The sequence below is a fragment of the Hemiscyllium ocellatum genome, chromosome 19, assembly GCF_020745735.1.
Source record: "Hemiscyllium ocellatum isolate sHemOce1 chromosome 19, sHemOce1.pat.X.cur, whole genome shotgun sequence".
In the NCBI taxonomy this organism is placed as follows: Eukaryota; Metazoa; Chordata; class Chondrichthyes; order Orectolobiformes; family Hemiscylliidae; genus Hemiscyllium; species Hemiscyllium ocellatum.
This window is the reverse complement of record NC_083419.1, coordinates 52,112,686-52,131,826: the sequence shown is the minus strand read 5'-3', so window position 1 is coordinate 52,131,826 and position 19,141 is coordinate 52,112,686. Positions and strand designations below refer to the sequence as shown.

The following is a 19,141-nucleotide window of genomic DNA, read 5'->3' as shown; positions in this document are numbered from 1 at the left end:
CCCTTCCCCCATCTCATCCCAGTTCCAACCTTCCAGCTCAGCACTGTCCTCATGACTTGTCCTACCTGCCAATCTCCTTTCCCACCTATCCATTCCACCCTCCCCTCTGACCTATCACCTCCATCCCCATCCCCATTTACCTATTGTACTCTTTGCTACCTTCTCCACAGCAACCCCCCCCCCATTTATCTCTCCACCCTGGAGGCTTCTTGCCTCCATTCCTGATGAAGGGCTTTTGCCTGAAATGTCAATTTTCCTGCTCCTCGGATGCTGCCTGGCCCACTGTGCTTTTCCAGCACCACTCTAATCTAAACTCTGGTTTACAGCATCTGCAGTCCTCACTTCTGCCTATTATGGTACAGACAGTCTTACAGAGGGCTCCTCACACCTTAAATGCATTATCTGGGCTGACATGATACCAATTGTTAAAGTTCACTTGAGAATGTAACTTTTAAAAAGTTCTGCAATTTACATATGAAAGAACTGAAACCAACATGTTCATTCTAAAAGATGGAGAGACTTAACAAACTATCCAGGTCTTTTACAATATATCATTTCAGTTACATCACACTGTAAATTTTTGCTTTAATTTCTGTGTCTTACAATCTTATACTCCCCAACCACCTGATGAAGGAGCAGCGCTCCGATTGCTCGTGCTTCCAAATAAACCTGTTGGACTATAACCTGGTGTTGTCCATGCTGGCAGTAATGCACCGGCACCTAACCTCGCTACAGTCAGACCTGCCTCAGCTGAGGACCACACTGTCTCAGAATTGCAAAGGACCCACTCTGTACTACATCCTCAGGAGAATTCATATTCTCAACAAACAGTATCTCAATTCCATCTCAAACATCAAAAACTGTAAGTACAACAAACTTTTATCTACCCACCTCCATAACCAGCGCTCCTCAAACATTCCAGAAGATTCCCCTGGCCTTGGAAACGACTCAGACACCATTAGCCATGTGGCTGATACAGCTGCCACCCCCACGCTGATTGATGATGTCACTTCTGCCCCCATCATGGCCACTCCCACAATCACCTCCACCCCTCACAATTCCTCATGCATCACACGTGACATCACGTCCGTCCCTCACATCATCACTGATGCCACACGCTCAGTGACTTCCGCGAGCCCTAATGCTGTGGTCACCACCACTTCCTCCCCCCCCCAGCGCCACTCACCTGCATTCTGCTGACACGCCCCCCCACAGACCCCACTGTCACTATCCCCACCCCCCAGAATCCCGAGGGGAACACTACCCCTGCTCATGACTCCACCCCCATTCCCCCCACCATCACACCCACTCCAGTTACAGGTTCCGCCCCCAATCCCAGCTCCATACCCACACAAGATCCCAGCTCCCAGCCCTGCTGAGTTTTCACCATCCCTCCAGACCTCCCTCTCACTGAGGACGAATGATCCCCCTCCGTCCATGCATCAATGAATTTAATACACGCCGTGATGTTGAACAATTCTTCCGCCGCCTCTGCCTCCGAGCTTACTTTCACAATCAGGATTCCCACCCACCTTCCGAGGACCCCTTCGCCCACCTCCAACACACTGCATCCACCTGGACACCTTGCACAGGCCTATTACCCACCCTCGACCTCTTTATTTCCAACTGCCGCCGGGACATTAACTGCTCAACCTGTCTACCCCTCCCCCAGTCCAACCTCTCACCCTCACAACGCGCAGCCCTCCAATCCCTCTGCTCCAATCCCAACCTCACCGTCAAGCCAGTGGATAAAGGGGGTGCAGTGGTAGTCTGGCGAACTACACCACTGAATCCAAACGCCAACTCGAGGACACCTCTTCCTACTACCCCCTCGACCATGACCCTACCCCCCATCACCAAACCATCATCTCCCAGACCATACACAACCTTATCACCTCAGGAGATCTCCCACCCACAGCTTCCAACCTCATAGTCCGGGAACCCCTCACTGCCCGGTTCTACCTCCTTCTCAAGATCCACAAACCTGACCACCCTGGCCGACCCATTGTCTCAGCATGCTCCTGCCCCACTGAACTCATCTCTACCTATCTCGACACTGTCTTATCCCCCCTAGTCCAGGAATTCCCCACATACGTTCGAGACACCACCCATGCCCTCCACCTCCTCCAAGACCTCCGTTTCCCTGGCCCCCAATGCTTCATCTTCACCATGGATATCCAATCCCTCTACACCTCCATCTGCCATGACCAGGGCCTCCAAGCCCTCCATTTTTTCCTCTCCAGACGTCCCCAACAGTACCCTTCCACCGACACTCTCATTCGTTTGGCCGAACTGGTCCTCACCCTTAGCAATTTCTCCCACTTCCTCCAGACCAAAGGGGTAGCCATGGGCACACATATGGGCCCCAGCTATGCCTGTCTCGTTGTTGGCTACGTAGAACAGTTGATCTTCCGTAATTGCACCGGCACCACTCCCCACCTCTTCCTCCGCTACATTGATGACTGCATTGGCGCCACCTCGTGCTCCCGCGAGGAGGTTGAGCAATTCATCAACTTCACCAACACATTCCACCCTGACCTTAAATTTACCTGGACCATCTCTGACACCTCCCTCCCCTTCTTGGACCTCTCCATCTCCATTAATGACGACTGACTTGACACTAACATTTTTTACAAACCCATCTACTCCCACAGCTACCTGGATTACACCTCTTCCCACCCTAGCTCTTGCAAAAATGCCATCCCGCATTCCCAATTCCTCCGCCTCCGCCTTATCTGCTCCCAGGAGGACCAGTTCCACCACAGAACACACCAGATGCCTCCTTCTTTAGAGACCGCAATTTCCCTTCCTACGTGGTTGAACATGCCCTCCAATGCATCTCGTCCACATCCCGCACGTCTGCCCTCAGACCCCAGCCCTCCAACTGTAACAAGGACAGAACGTCCCTGGTTCTCACCTTCCACCCGACAAACTTTGGCATAAACCAAATCATCTGCCGACATTTTTGCCACCTCCAAAAAGACCCCACCACCAGGGATATATTTCCATCCCCACCCCTTTCCGCCTTCCGGAAAGACTGTTCCCTCCATGACTACCTGGTCAGGTCCACGCCCCCCTGCAACCCACCCTCCCATCCTGGCACTTTCCCCTGCCACCGCAGGAACTTTAAAACCTGTGCCCACACCTCCTCCCTCACCTCTATCCAAGGCCCTAAAGGAGCCTTCCACATCTATCAAAGTTTTACCTGCACATCCACTAATATCATTTATTGTATCCGTTGCTCCCGATGCGGTCTCCTCTACATTGGGGAGACTGGACGCCTCCTAGCAGAGTGCTTTAGGGAACAGTCTCTGGGACACCCGCACCAATCAGCCACACTGCCCCATGGGATAACATTTCAACTCCCCCTCCCACTCTGCCGAGGACATGGAGGTCCTGGGCCTCCTTCACCGCCGCTCCCTCACCACCAGACGCCTGGAGGAAGAACACCTCATCTTCTGCCTCAGAACACTTCAACCCCAGGGCATCAATGTGGACTTCAACAGTTTCCTCATTTCCCCTTCCCCCACCTCACCCCAGTTCCTAACTTCCAGCTCAGCACCGTCCCCATGACTTGCCCTATCTGCCTGACTCCTTTTCCACCTATCCACTCTACCCTCTCCTCCCCGACCTATCACCTTCATCCCCTCCCCTACTCACCCATTGTACTCTATGCTACTCTCTCCCCACCCCCACCCTCCTCTATCTTATCTCTCCACACTTCAGGCTCATTGCCTTTATTCCTGATGAAGGGCTTTTGCCCAAAACATCGATTTTACTGCTCCTTGGATGCTGTCTGAACTGTTGTGCTCTTCCAGCACCACTGATCCAGAATCTGGTTTCCAGCATCTGCAGTCATTGTTTTTACCTCGTTGTGTGATTTTTAACTTTGTACACCTGAGTCCAATACCTCCAAATCCAAACTACATCCTAACCTCATCATGGCAGGAAGACTTTAAAACAAAATTAACAAGTTGCTGTGAAATGGGAATTTCGAATGCTGATACTTTATATTTTAGAAATTTCAGTTACTGTGAAAAAGTGGCATCTCAAATTGTTCAGGTACCAACATCGGTATTGAAAGGAAGGCAAGAGTGAACACAGTGCCACCTGGTGGCTAAGGCTTTCCATTACAGAATGACAGGATGCAGGTTCTCATACAGTTTTTATTTTTATAAACAAAACAACCAAGCAAGGACAGGAAGTATATTTATATAGGCAGGAAGTGCATGCAGCATGGATTGTTCAACAGGATATTGGTTGAACTCACATGAATTTGCAAATAAGGAGTCAAGACAGAGCTGCGTTCAAGTCCTACTCCCGAGATTTCAACTCATAATCTGGTTAAATTCTTCATATAAAACTTCATGTAAGAGGGGAAACAGATCAGCAATGGATTTCAAGTGTGAATCGATGATTGATAAAAGTATGTAACAATACGATTTGCATTTATATAGCACTTTCAATGCAATAAGCTATCAGAAAAAAGTGTTATCACTCAGAATTTCACATTGAGCCATAAAAGAAGCTTGGCCAATGATGTGTGCTTTAAGAAGTGTCTGAAAGGAGATGTGAGGAGCAGATAAGCAAAGTCCACACCTTAGAACTTTGGCAGCTGAAGTTCCAGCTGCATGTGGTCAAACTATTACAATCGAAGATGCATAAGAGACCAAAATGATAAGAATTCAGATAGCAAGTTGACATTTATCAGTCAGAGAAAGATAAGTCTCAGCTGACATGTTTGTCGACATTATAAGAGTCAGTATGATTCAAGAACACCTCATTGTTTTTGAAGCCGGTGAGACATTCAGAGCTAAAATACTTTACATAAATGCCAACTGTTTCTCGTTGTTTATTATGAGATTACATTATTTACAGTGTGGAAACAGGCCCTTTGGCCCAACAAGTGCACATCAACCCTCCAAAGAGCAACCCACTCCCCTAACACTACAGGCAATTTAGCATTGGCCAATTCACCTAACCTGCACATTTTTGGACTGTGGGAGGAAACCCACACAGACACGGGGAGAATGTGCAAACTCCACACAGACAGTTGCCTGAGGGAGGAATTGAACCCAGGTCTCTAGCACTATAAGGCAGTAGTACTAACCACTGTGCCACCCATATTATAGAACACAAGAATGGTTAAATCAGGATGTACAAATCGAAAATATGTAGATGTTAGTGCACTTTAATGGATTGCTATTTTGAATAACTTAATATTCTTTCTGTAAGCAATGTAGGGATAAGGGGACAAATTGTATTAGAGTTAACATTACAATGCATGTTAATCTTGAACTAAGTACTGCAATTATACTCTATTTTTCTTTCAAGATATAATAAATACTTTCCAAAGGTGGTTTTAGGAATATCAGTTCTGCAGTTCCAAAAAAGACCTGCCATGTAAGCATATTATTTATTGCTTAAAGGAAACTGAAGGCCGGGCAGTAACTGTGCAAACTTGCAAACCCAAGGCTGAAGGTTGAGATAACGGGGGGTGGGGCACTGTGTAAAATTGAGAATCATAAATATGAGCTGAATCTTCTGAATTATACACAAGTTATTTTGGTGACTGAGACCTTCTCCTCTTCATATGCTCAACTAAAAGCTTTGCTTCTTTGTCTCATATATACACAATAGTGGACATTTTCACCACAACAGTAAGAAACAGAAGCTTTTTTTTAATTTGTTCACAAGATGTGGGTGACACCCACATCCCATCAATGAATAAAAACAGTCACCGTTTATTATGGTAATAGTATTAGTGTTAAGGTCTGGCTGCAAAGTGTAATGGTTACTCTTGCTTAAAATGTACCAATACAGTGTATAACTCAAATTGGTCATGAAGCCATAAAAGGAAGAAAACATATCGAGACTGCTAGCCTATAAGGGCAGAAGCCTGTTAAAATTAAGTAATGTTAAAATTTCTGGCCTGGAAAAAACACAGCAGGTCAGGTAGCATCCAAGGAACAACAGACTTGACATTTCGGGCATAACCCTTCATCAGGACTGATCCCGGAGCATCTGTGGAAGGTAGTTGGCAGACAGAGTATAGCAAGTGCCTGACTGTCAGAGCCTTGGGAACAGAGAATTTAAACAATGCTTCTTGCTGAATGTGATGAGGTGTTTTTAAGACAAGTTTTAATTATGCTTGTGAATATTTTCATCTTTTATTATACATTTGATGCCAAGCATTTTTCTAAATCTCCCTACCTCTTATATGAATTATGGTTTTCATAAAATGAACATACTTTGTTGCAAGAGATTGTGAATGGTGGGATGTTCGTTGACATCTACAAAATGAGAAAGAATGGAATGGTAAAACCACAAGGTTACAGTAACTGGGTCCCCGTGAGCAAAGTCTGAAGTAAGACATTTGAAAGGGGACTTTTGCAAAAACTTTGTTGAGGTAAACAGGATCAACGTGCGTGTTGGGAGAGAAAGAGACTGTGGGCTGAATGTTACAATTTATCGACTGTTATTTTCAGTCAAGTGTTGTGTTTTTCTCCACCAGGCTTACCAGGTTCTTTCACCACAGATCTTAGTGAACTCGCCTCATTACATACTAACCCTGTTCCTTGTGGCACTCCGATTCTAGCCCAGTTGCCAAACCAGGAGAACATTGTCATTGCAAGCATGTCCTGGAAAAGTACCATCCTCTTTATCTCCCATAATACCCGCTGCTCTCGCTCATTCCAGGAGGAACACACTCCCCAATTGGGTAGAAAGAGTCATCATGGGGAGGTGGGGGGGGGGGGTGGTGGTGGTGTGGGGAGAGTGGGGATGGTACCTCAAGCTCAGCTCCTCAGCCTTTACAAGGGTTGGATCCTGAGCCAATGACCTAATATTAAAGGCAGCCCTGCACTTACTGTGCTGGTAGTCCCTAAGCAAAGGCCACCTCCCTGGCCATGGCTGATGGCTGCTGACCAGCATGACAAGCTTCACTCCTTTGCATCAGCACGAAATGGCCAAGCAACGCAAGGTAAGTCAAGGCAATGCTGTTTGCATCCAAGTAGAATCAAAGTGAGCGAGCGCTAAGCGAGCAAGCAAACAGGCCAGAGATGAGACTTAGTCTAGCCTATGCGCTGGGTGCATGTCCCTGAGCACAAAATAACAGTCACCATTGTTCCCCAAGGTATAGCAACCTATCAGTGGATCAGAGATGTGTCTCTAAGTTTCTCAGAACCTCCCAAATGTCAGATGCCAATGTCCACGGATAAAGAATCATAGAATCCCTACATTGTGGATGCAGGCCATTCAGCCCATCAATTCATAACAATCCTCTGAAGATAATCCCATCCAAACCCATCTCCCTACCTTATCCCTGTAGCCCTGCATTTCCTTTGGCTAAACCACCTAACCTGCATATCCATGGGCACTATGAGCAATTTATCATGGCTAATCCACCTAACCTACAGATCTTTGGACTGTGGGAGTACACGGAGAAAATCCACGCAGACACGGGGAAATCGTGCAAACTCCACACGGTCGCCCAAGGATAGAATCGAACCGGAATCCCTGGCGCCGTGAGGGAGTAGTGCTAACGACTGAGCCAACGTGCTGCCCAGGTTAGCATGTGGCCGGTGCCCATGGAGCATGCCCAGAGATGTTGGTGCCTGGTGTCCAAAATGGAGAACCTTCAGAGCAAGCAACAAGCTGTAGTTGTCAGGTGCTCGTTCTGACTTCCATGCCGAGAATTCTCATTGTCCAGTTTGCTTGTAGTGGGTTGTACAATAGAAAGCTGCATATTTATGAGGCAGAATATGAAGTTAATTAAGAAGCAATAGTCCCCCTTAATAGGCAATTGTTGCCTGGTAATGATTTAACCTTGATGCTTAAAAGGTAGGAGTTGTCTGTGTTGTCCAGTTGGCTTTACTGGGCTTCTCACACAATTCAGGCACATTTCCTCCCATCATCCACATCAGAATCAAATCCCTGTGAGTTTCCACCCAATGTTAAACATGGCACCAATTCACTGCAATCGTATTAAGGTGAATTACGGCTGAATATGGCAGGGTGCGGGCCTACTAAGAAAGATAAAGAAGGAGAATTAGAGACCTCATCAAAGACATAGGTAGATGATGGTCAACAGAATACTGGAAGAGGAAGAATGCTCCAGCAACTTCGGAAGCAAGAACATTAATAACAACAATGTCAAATAATGATTTAGATGAGGGAACTAGATGAAACATCTCCAAGTTTGCCAATGGGTGGGAGGGTGAACCGCAAGGAGTATTGTGATGATGCTACATCTTTAATAAGGTTATTCTGTCCTTTCTTTTGAGAGGGGTCAAGGCAGAGGTGTAAACCAGAGACTGCCTAAGTCAACAATCAGAGAACGCCTTTAGGTTTTTCTTTTAAAACAGTTGTATTAGATTAGATTCCCTACAGTATGGAAACAGGCCCACACCAACCCTCCAAAGAGTAACCCACCCACACCCACTCTCCTATATTTACCCCTAACTAATGCACCTAACACTATGGGCAATTTAGCCTGGCCAATTCACCTAACCTGCACATCTTTGGACTGTGGGAGGAAACCAGAGTACCCGGAGGAAACCCATGCAGACACGGGAAGAATGTGTAACTTCCACACAGACAGTTACCCGAGGCAGGGATTGAACCCGGGTCCCTGGCACTGAGAGGCAGCAGTGATAAGCACTGAGCCACCTATAATGAAAGGAGAGTGGACGGTTCTCCCAGTTCAGGGATTTTCTTTGGTTTAGTTTAGTTTTAGCAGTTAGAAATTGCTGGGGATATAGTGAAAAGAGTTTCCATGCTTCAGCAGATGATCCCTGGCTGGGCCTCTCTCTGATATCTCTCCTGTAAGAACCTGGGTTTGGATTTACCTTTTTTTTTGCTAAGGGATGTGTTTATGGGAATATTGCAGGAAATTGGAACAGCATCATTAAGTTGAGATTGAGCCAGTTGGCTTTTCAGATAGGATACGTTATTCTATATTCTGTTCTCTTTTCTTCATGTCTCATTCATTAGTCTGTAAATAAATTCTATTTTGTTTAAAACTGGATGGTCTGACGAGCTGCATCACTCCTGGAATATCTACTTTACATCTGCCTAAAACAACTGCAAAAAAAAATTAAGGTTTAGGTTATCTTCTTAATACATTTTGAGGGGGTCTGGCCTGGTCCATAACAGCATGTAGAGATGTTTCAGATGGTTTGGACAAGTTGAGTGAGTGAATAAATGGATAAATGTGAGGGCATCCATTTTGATAGCGGAAACAGGAAGGCAGATTATTACCAGAATGGCGATAATTTGGGAAAAGGGGAAATGTAATGAGACCTGGGTGAGCTTGTAAATGAATCGCTGAAAGTAAACCTTTAGGTGCAACGGGTAGTGTAGGTAGCAAGTGGAAATGTTGGCCTTCACTATGACATGATTCAATGACAGGAGGAGGGATGTCTTGTTCCAATTGGACAGGTCTTGCTGAGAGCACACCTGGAGTATTCTGTGCAGTTTTGGTCTCCTGCTCAGAGGAAGGGTGTTCTGGCTATGAAGGGACAAAGCTTTACCCATCTGATTCGATGCATTGACTAGGAAGTGGGAATTAGAATTGTGAACTTTAGCTGCTCTTGAGTACTTCATACAGGTTGACCCACTTTCACACCTACAAAATCATTCACACCATAATGGTTCAGGAGAAGAGAAAAAAAAGACTTTAAGGTTCAAACAGAGCAAAAACTTTGCTACATACATCTGACTGGATTCAGATGTTTTATAATTCCTTCAGGACCATGTGTGACAAGCTTTGTTTTGTAAAGAAGCATATTTTGCACATCAATCATTAATATAATTAAGAAAGACTTTCTATGCATCTTATTCTGGCCCCTTGGTAGTAAATTCAATTATTTGTCAGGACCTTTTGTGGAAAACGTGTGTAAGTGTTGCTTTTGCAGAAGTCACATACTCAGAATTCACAAAGACTCGGTGTGCAGAAGTGATAAGACTCAGTGTTGCGTCAGCAAAAGTAATAAGACTCAGGGGGAGTTGCACGCTAACAACAGGCCACAGACAGATATAATAAACCGATTAGATTAGCAGCTGCACAGAGCAATGCAACTGTCACGCATGAGGTAAAAGGGCAAGTAGAGAGACACTCATAGAAACTGTATAAATGTGCACTAATATTATTCAGGTGTGTGCCTACTTTTGTGTGACACCCGCTCTTACAAGAATGTATGAATAAAGACTGCTTCGGAATTTGATTCAGACTAAAATTATTTGGCAGTGATTTTTGTTTCTCACACTTTGTTACCACAACCACCAGGTCTTTGTCAAGGTATACAGTCATAGAGATGTACAGCACGGAAACAGATCTTTCGGTCCAACTCGTTCAAGCTGACCAGATACCCTAACCTAATCTAGTCCCATTTGCCAACACTTGGCCCATAGCCCTCTAAACCCTTCCTCTTTATCCATCCAGATGCCTTTTTAATGCTGTACCAGTCTCCACCACTTCCTCTAGCAGCTCATTCCATACCTGCACCACCCTCTGTGGAAAGATCCCCCACTAGATCCTTTTTAAATTTTTCCCCTCTCACCCTAAACCTATACCTTCTAGTTCTGGCATCCCCTACCCCAGGGAAAAGACCTTATCTATTTACCATATCCATGCCCCTCATGATTTTATAAACCTCTATAAGGTCACTCCTCAGCCTCCAAACTCCAGGGCAAAAAGCCTCAGCCTATTCATCCACTACTTATAGTTCAAATCCTCCAACCCTGGCAATATCCTTGTAATTCTTTTCTGAACCCTTTCCAGTTTTACAACATTCTTCTGTTGACTTAGCCAGGGAGGTCACAGAAAGTTCACACTCTGTTAATGCAATCAGTTTGTGAGCAGTTGTATTAACTTTGAGAGGTTTGGGTTGTACTTTGAAGATAGCCACTGTGAATATTTATTCTTTATGATTTGGGAGTTTAGTTTCTTCCCTCAACACGTGTCTTGCAGCTATGCTTCAGGCAACCATAGCTCCCCTTCCAACTCTATGCTATCTCAGTTCTTTGTGTCAGACATTATTTTCTCACGTGATAACTGAGCTGCACAGTTCCGTAAGGTACTTCAACAATTACAGCTCAGACTGCCCTTTGTTTGCTTTGGTTTCAAGCAAGAGTGCCACCATGGCAACAAGATCTCTTTGACTCTATTGAATACTTGTCAAAGCAGTGACCCATGATTTGCAACCGGATCTTCTCTGGAAGTTCATACACAATTGAAGGGAGGATTTGCTTTTGCCTTCATTGCACCATAACCTGCAGAGTCACTTTGTGAGCACTTTTCCCTCGGTCATAACTAAAATGATGGCCACTTAGGGGCAATCTCAGAAGGCAGAAGACACCATCAGGACTCACAAGAGTCTGCCTTCAGAGGAGAAAATTGGATTAGCAAATAAAAATGGCTATAAAATCAGTGAAAAAGTTGACAATTGGACACATTTTTTTCCAGTTACATCAAAACATTTTCATATTTACAAACTGGATTCAAACATTAGCTGTTTCTTCAGTTAGTAATGGAGTTAATCTAAACAAATGAGAGATGAAACATTTTGGAAGAGTTAATGCAGGGGAGAAGTATACAGTAAATGGCAGAACCCTTAGAATTATTAATATACAGCAGGATCCAGGCATAGGGTCCACAGTTTCCTGAAACTGGCAACACACGTGGATTAGATGGTCCAGAAGGCGTAATAGCATACTGCCGTCATCAGTTGGGACACAGAGTATAAACATTGGCAAGTCATGATGCAGCTGTCTCGAACTTTACTTGGGCCACATTTGGAATATTGCGTGCAGTTCTGGTCGCCAATCCTAGAATAGTATGGAGGCTTGAGAGAGGGTACAGAAATGGCTTCCCACAATGTTGCCTAGTTTGGAGTGTACTGGCCATGAGGAGAGATTGGACAAGCAGCAGGAACCAAGGAATGTTGTGGAGAAAATAGAGAGAATCACCAGGAGACGCAGAGAGTTCTTCAAGAAGTAGGTCTTTTATTTGCAAACAAAAAAACCGTGACACTGAGAAAGCAGATTCTCGAATGCCCCCGAACCTCAGGGTGTGTGGATGTTTATATCTTTTTAATCATGTTTCATGTTAGCTTATCAGCATGTCCAACTATATTAATCAAAATACCTCACTCTAGCTACACAATAAACCAGTGATGTTTGTTCCCATTATCTTTTTAGTTGTACATTCTACTTAATATTATTGTAATGTCACAGTTAGATATTTATTGCTAACTATGCTACAGTGATCTTCCATTGCAGACGAACCTGTCATGATAGATTTTTAGCTATTCCATCTGTTACAATAGCCTCCTGTCTCAAGCTGACTCTACTATTAATTAGATATTTTAATGTCATGTCCCAAATATTTATTGTCGTAATCCTGTCATAATAACACTTAACAGAGAAACTTGTTTTATTACTTGTGTTATCTCATCTCGCCATAGTGACCTTTCAGCCTTAACCTTACGCTGCTAATTGGTGTAAGAATATTCCACTATGGTTATCCCATCCTGCCTTCTACAGAACACAGGTTGGCAGTGATCTTCATGCTTTAACCCTTCCCATGCTTTCATGCTCTTTATTTTCCATAGGAGCAACCTGATTAAAAAGTTTACAAAATTATGTGAGGCATGGATAGTCAGAGGCGTTTTCTCAGGGCAGAAACTACTAAGGGATATAGGTTTAAGGTAAAAGGGGGTACATTTAGAAGGGATGAGAGATACAAGTTGTTTTTTAAGAGCAATGGGTGGTAAGTGCTTGGAATGTACAGCAGAGGAGGTGGTAGAAGCAGACACAACAGCAAGATTTAAGAGACATCTTTACGGATACGGACAGCATAAAGGGAAAAGATGTTTGGTTTAGAAAGGCATGAGGGGTCGGAGCAGGCTTGGTGGGCCAAGGGGCTTGTTCCTGTTCTCTGTTCTTAACCCTGAATATAGTTAGAGAGCACTGCTGCCTGATTACAGGTGACAGCTCTTTCTAATATTTTCAACACTAACCATCCAACAAAAAAAAGGGATGAAACTCGAGAAATTGAACTGACCATGGAAGATCAAGGAGCGTTAAATAATCTGCCCTCAGGTGCATCAAGGATTATTTTCATATATGTCCTTAAATTTAAAAGAGTGAATTCAAATCCATATTGGTTGCATTTGAATATAGGTCCCATATATGAAAGGTTAGTGTGCAGATAATCTGCACCACTACATTTCCAATGCATTAAGAGGAACACAAACATGAGAAAAAGTGATTTCCACCTCCCCTTGTTTCAGGATTTGGTGTTGGTGGCTCGTGTCTAGTTTTGGGCCACCTTCCTGTCACTTCTCATAGTCCTCAAATGTGGCACTCTTGCATACAGAATCTGATCAGTCCTCACAATCATGGCTGTGACGACTCAAGGCCAATTGAATACAGTCAATGTTACAACATCCTACTTCAAAAAAAGCAACAATGATCGTAGAATCCCTACAGCGGGAAAGCAGGCCACTTGGCGCCTTGAGTCCACACCGACTCTCCGAAGAGCATCCCACTCTGACCCTCAACCTTACTCCTATCCCTGTAACCTTGTATTTCCATGGCTAATCCATCTAACCTACACATCCCTGGACACTATGGGCAATTTAGCTTGGTCAATCCACCTAACCTGCACATCTTTGGCGTGTGTGAGGAAATTGGAGCACCTGGAGGAAACCGATGGGGAGAACGTGCAACTTCCAGACAGACCGGTTACCTGAGGCTGGAATCGAACCAGTGTCCCTAGTTTAAGGTAGAGGGTTAAAATTGTGCAGAATAAGGGAATAGGTGTTGTTTCTGCAAAAGCTTACATGATAGAATTAGGCTGCGCATGCAAATGCTAAATGGTGAGAAGCAAATACAGACAGAATTATCTATGACTAATAAGGCAGAGCAATCATGGAGCAGGATGTACCAGGTGTAGGAGCGTAGGAGAAGCAAAAACAAGTAGAATTATTTATGACTAATAGGGCAGAGCAACCGTGGAGTAGGATGAACCATTAACAGGAGAATAGTGTGCTAGTCGCAGGAGGGATGTGGCTAATGGACGGAATTTAGTTTGGCAGGATGATCGCACGAAGACAGCAAACTATGCCAGGATAGTCACATATAAGGAATGAGATAAATAAGAGTAAGGGGCCTCAGGCTTAGAGTAATGACAGTAGTAAACAGAGGCAGAGTGAAAGCTAGAGCTTGTGATAAGCTATAAGCTACAGCAAAAGTAACCAATGGGGTGAAAGGGGAGGACCGAGAGACGTAGCTGAACTGTGTAAATCAGAATGTGACCCTCTGATCGAGGTGCCTACTCATTAGACGTCCATCTCAATAAAATTTGCTGCATCAGAATTTGACTTGGATTGAAATTTATTGATATGTGGGCTTTGTTCCTCAAACTGGCACTGTGAGGGAGCAGTACTAACCACTGAGCCACCCCAAGTCAACCTCAACTGAAAAACCTACCATTCCCAGGCAAGTCAAAGAAAATAACCAAGAGAAAGTCTTCCTTTCAACAAGACTTGAAACAAAAACATGATACCTCAGATGGATTGTAGCATTCAGAATATCTTTAATTGTTCAAAGATCTGTACGCTAATGTCTCAAGATATTCCAAGTTTTCTCAGTAATTTGACCATCTTTCTCCACCTGCAAGATTTGCAAAAACCTTTGCAAATAATCCAGATGTTTACAGATGAGACTCCTCAGCATTAGACCAAACGAGTGACAGGGCATCCAGCCACATCATCCAGGATAAGTACACTGAAAACGTCATTAAAGAAGCTGGGGTGATATTTGCAGGCTCTGGCACAGTCAGGGCTAAAATTCACCTCCAAAATTTGGGGCTGCATGATTGGTTTTCCTGTTTAAAAAAAAAAAAACATTGATGCAGTATTTTAAACGCTTGAGTACAGATTAGAGTACAACTCAAAACTCACTCCATTTTGAGATGCTATTAGATTTACACCAGAGACACGTAATAAATTTATGGCATAATTAGTTGAATTATTGCAAAAGTACTTCTTTGAATACAGAGTTCTTCTTCCTCCCAAAGATTTGAACAGAATCAAACTTTCCCATTCGGAAGGAAAGCTGCATAAAATTTGTCATGTGTAAAAGAAATGTGAATACAAATTTTATTGCAGGTGTGGCCTGTTTAAAGCCATGGAATGCAAAAGCCTCATTGGAATTGTTCGCCCAACCCAGAACCAAAAAGAGAAATATAATTCTGCAAGTCACTTTACATGAGGAATAAAAATTCTAGTTGCTCCAAATCAGCCACTCCATAAACAAGTCAAAGGTAATAAATGCAACCCTTTTCAAGAATCTTGTCCCACACCAATGACTTTTTCTGTTCTTTGGTACCCAGCCCGCCATCACTACCAACAGTCTTATGTTCAACTACAAGAGCATTACCTCTGCCTCCATTCCCCTACCATCAAGCAATCCACCTCAACAGAAGCACTTTACAAAATGCTGCATTGCCTTGTGTAAGATAGATCAGAAAACCATCACACTTGGTATCTGAATCTTACAATAAAGTTTTAAAATATCTAATTAAGCAACTGTTATCAGACATAAGCCAGGCTCCAAATCAACTTAGTGGCCAATCAGAAATATACAGACAAGAACTGCATATTATCATTATTTGATCCAGTGATGCTGATCGTGAAATGCCACAATTTGATGTTTGCATTCCAAAAACTAAGATAATATTGCAGCATAGCCTCAGGTACCAAGGAGCATTTCTCAGGTGTACATTTGCTTAGATCTTCTCCTGAGTTACAGTGAGGGGCAGCGTTACAGTGCCTATGCTTATCACACAAGGAATTCCTTGTCACAAATTGTCACTATAATCTTACAGACCTGGCAGAACTCAGCTGAGTAACAATGGGGTGGATTCAGTGTGTTTTAGTAGATGGCTTGGGACAAAATGGGTTTGCACTGAGTTAATCGAAGGCTGCCAAACAGGGGTCCTGAATGACTGTGTTTCTCAATCTTGACTGATTAAACCAAATTGTACTTATGGAGATGGTTCAATCGTTTTAAAAAAACGTATACTGTATCAAATGTTGAAACTTCTGCCTTCTTTATCATGATCATTGATATTTCAGTAACAGCACTGCACTTCCTAAGAGACTCCACTTTTAAATGTTACTTGCTATCCAGGTTGCTGGCCCTGAGACTACCTATTCACAGAATCCTTAGTGTGGAAACAGTCCATTTGACTCAAAAAGTCTACACCAACTCTCTGAAGAGTATCCTGCCCAGACTCTTTCCGCTACCTTATTACTCTGCATTTCCCCTGACTCATTTACCCTACACAACCCAGAACATTATGGGCAATTTAGCTTGGCCAATTCACTTACTCTGCACATCTCTGGATTGGAGGAGGAAACCGGAGCACCTGGTGGAACCCAGGCAGACATGGGGAGAATATGCAAACTCTACACAAACCGCCACCCAAGTCGGGAATTGAACCCAGGTCCTTGGCGCTGTGAGGCAGCAGTGCTAACCACTGAGCTACCATGTCGCCCCACTCCCCAGACCTTTCTTCCCTTTCTGGATCATTGTAACTTGGTCTCTAATCTACCTTCCATTTCCAAATTTGCATGCAGCTTTCCTCTTGACATTGTGTGCGATTTCTAACAAACAATTGGCATTCATCAAACATTGTGCAAGATGATTTTCAAGTACTTTCACAGAGGAAGAAAACATGTGAAAGTGAAATCATAGGACAGTACATCATGGAAACAGAACATGTACTCCATCAAGACTGCACCCGTTTTCTCTGCATTCTCAAAACTTCCCTGACAGAGAAATGATCACATTTTAAATTCATAACTGCCAATAATATTCATAACTCCCATTAAACCAAGGCTCATCATTCTCGGCTTTGCTGAATAACTTGCACTTCTCACTGCTCTCCACCAAAGTCTTCTCTCTTCGTTAATCGCATCTTCAGAGGCATGTATATACTAGTTTGTGACTTTACCACAATCTCGCACGGTCATTCTGTTCCCCAGTGCCTGCTCACTAATTACCAGCTTTAACTCACCTTTGCAAACGGCCACACGTGGGTTTGAATTTTAACCCTTGGATGGGGTGGGGATGGTGGTGGTCAAGTGTCATCATGATCTGCATGGGGGTTACAGTGTCTGTTGTGGGGTTCATGGTCTAACTGAGAAACTGGAACACATAATTTAAGGTAACAAGGCAGCACGTTTCCAGAGGGATGCTGAATCCACAGGCTGTATACAGAACCTAAAGAATTTTGAAAGATAACCACCAACTTATTCACTATCTACAGCTTCTTCCTTCAACATTCTGGGCTAGAGCTCATCTGGTCCAGAGAGTGTGCCAAGTTTCATCCAGTTAATGTTTTAATTACCACATCTTTACTAATAATAACTTCTTGATGTACCTCAGTTTCCTAAGTCTCTCAATCATTTAGTACTTATGGGAGATTTTCTGTATCTTTTGGATGAATAAAGGAACAAAGTAATTGTTTAGTTTCTCTGCCCTTTCCCCATTCTCTATTACAAATTCTATTGTTCCCACTTGCAGTGAGCTCATATTTTTCCCAGTTAATCTTTTCCTTTCACATATCTAAGGAAGCCTTTACAAACCATCCTTATAGCTCCTACTAGTTTACATTCATTTTCTCTTTTCCCTTTATCAGTTCTTTGGTTTTTCCTTTACTGGGTTCTAAGTTGCTTCCAATCTTCAAACTTCCACTTTTTCTGACATCCTTATCCACTACTTCCTTCGATCTGCTTTTCGCGTGCAGGACAAAAAAAAAATCATCTTTACTAGTGTGATGATGCTGCTCTTTTAACAGGATTCTGCTTGTGCTTGGCGATTTTTTTCCAGCGAGATTGTAAAAGCAGCGATTTGGAAAAATCTAGATTGGAAGGGTTTTTCAGGACCAAATTGATTAGAGCTAACAGATACTGCCTCAGGCAATAGGCTTTCGAGCTTTATAGAAAAAATTTGTACAATAATAGGCAAGTGGCCAGTTCTCCCAGCTCAGCTTTTCTCTGGTTCGGTTTGGTTTGGTTATAAGCAGGCTGGCCGTTCACTGAAAGCAATCAGTCAGTTGTGAAGCTGCTGGACCCAAAGAAGCAGGTCCATGCAGGTCCTCCCTCTCTCTGACTTCTCTCTAGTAAGACCTTGGGTTGGATTTTTCTTTTTGCAAAGGGGTGTTTATGGGGATTATCGCAAGTATTTGGAACAGCATCATGAAGATTGGATAGCCTGTTTGGTTTTCGGATAGGTTAAGTTATTCTGTATTCTGTTTTCTTTTGTTTGTATTTCATTCGGTAATCTTGTAAATAAATTCTCCTGGAATATCCACTTTACACCTGCATTAAGCAGTGAGCAATGTAAGGGTCTCGCCTACTTTCTTGCAATGTTTTGAAACAGTCTGGCCTGGTCCATAACACTTGTGTGAAGTTCTCAGTCGTCTCTCTGGAAACCTTTGCTCACTGGAACAAATTTTAGCCAACATCAAGACTTCCAATGAAAAATAATGTTTATTCACACCGTGGATTTACAACTGGCTTGGTTGCTGTATATATCCTGACCGTTGAAATTCAAAGGAATAAAACACTTACCATCACTATCTGTGTCCCATTTCAACATGAGATCAATAGCATATATTGCCCGGGATGATGGATAATTGCAGATACCAAAGGGGGCATCTTTGGCTGTAGCCACTTGAAACAGTTCAACAAACGATTTATGTATTTCTTCCTGTAACCAAAATGAAATGCACAAAGTAAAAACTACAAGGAAAGTAATTCAACTTTAAAATAAGCCTAAACATTTTCTGGATCACAGTGCATTTCCCATGATTTTGCCTATACTAAGTGAAAGGCTACCTGAATTTATGACAAGGGCATTACCAGTTAGATTTTAATGAGTTACAATTTGATGGAGTTCAGACTGTCATGATGTGCCCACTTGGCAAGATGTTTCTTCTTCAGCTTTCAGCCTGGAATATTTTTGTCCTGCTGTTGGTGGTGGTGGTGGGAGGAGGGGGGAGTTAAAGATAAGAGATCGTATGTGACCTATGCTGAATAATGCAGTCAACAGTATATACCACCTT

General features: G+C 43.5%; 1 protein-coding gene across 1 annotated transcript in view; it reads right to left on the bottom strand.

Moving 5' to 3' along the window:
- Window positions 1-11,986: 11,986 nt before the first annotated feature.
- Window positions 11,987-19,141, bottom strand: part of ttll12 (tubulin tyrosine ligase-like family, member 12) — a 67,502-nt gene continuing 60,347 nt past the window's right edge. The window contains exons 13-14 of the mRNA XM_060839913.1: window positions 18,648-18,786; window positions 11,987-14,893 (exon numbers count right to left, since the gene is read on the bottom strand). Coding sequence (XP_060695896.1) covers window positions 14,742-14,893; window positions 18,648-18,786 — 291 coding nt within the window. The 3' untranslated portion in view covers window positions 11,987-14,741. The remainder of the gene's footprint in view (window positions 14,894-18,647; window positions 18,787-19,141) is intronic.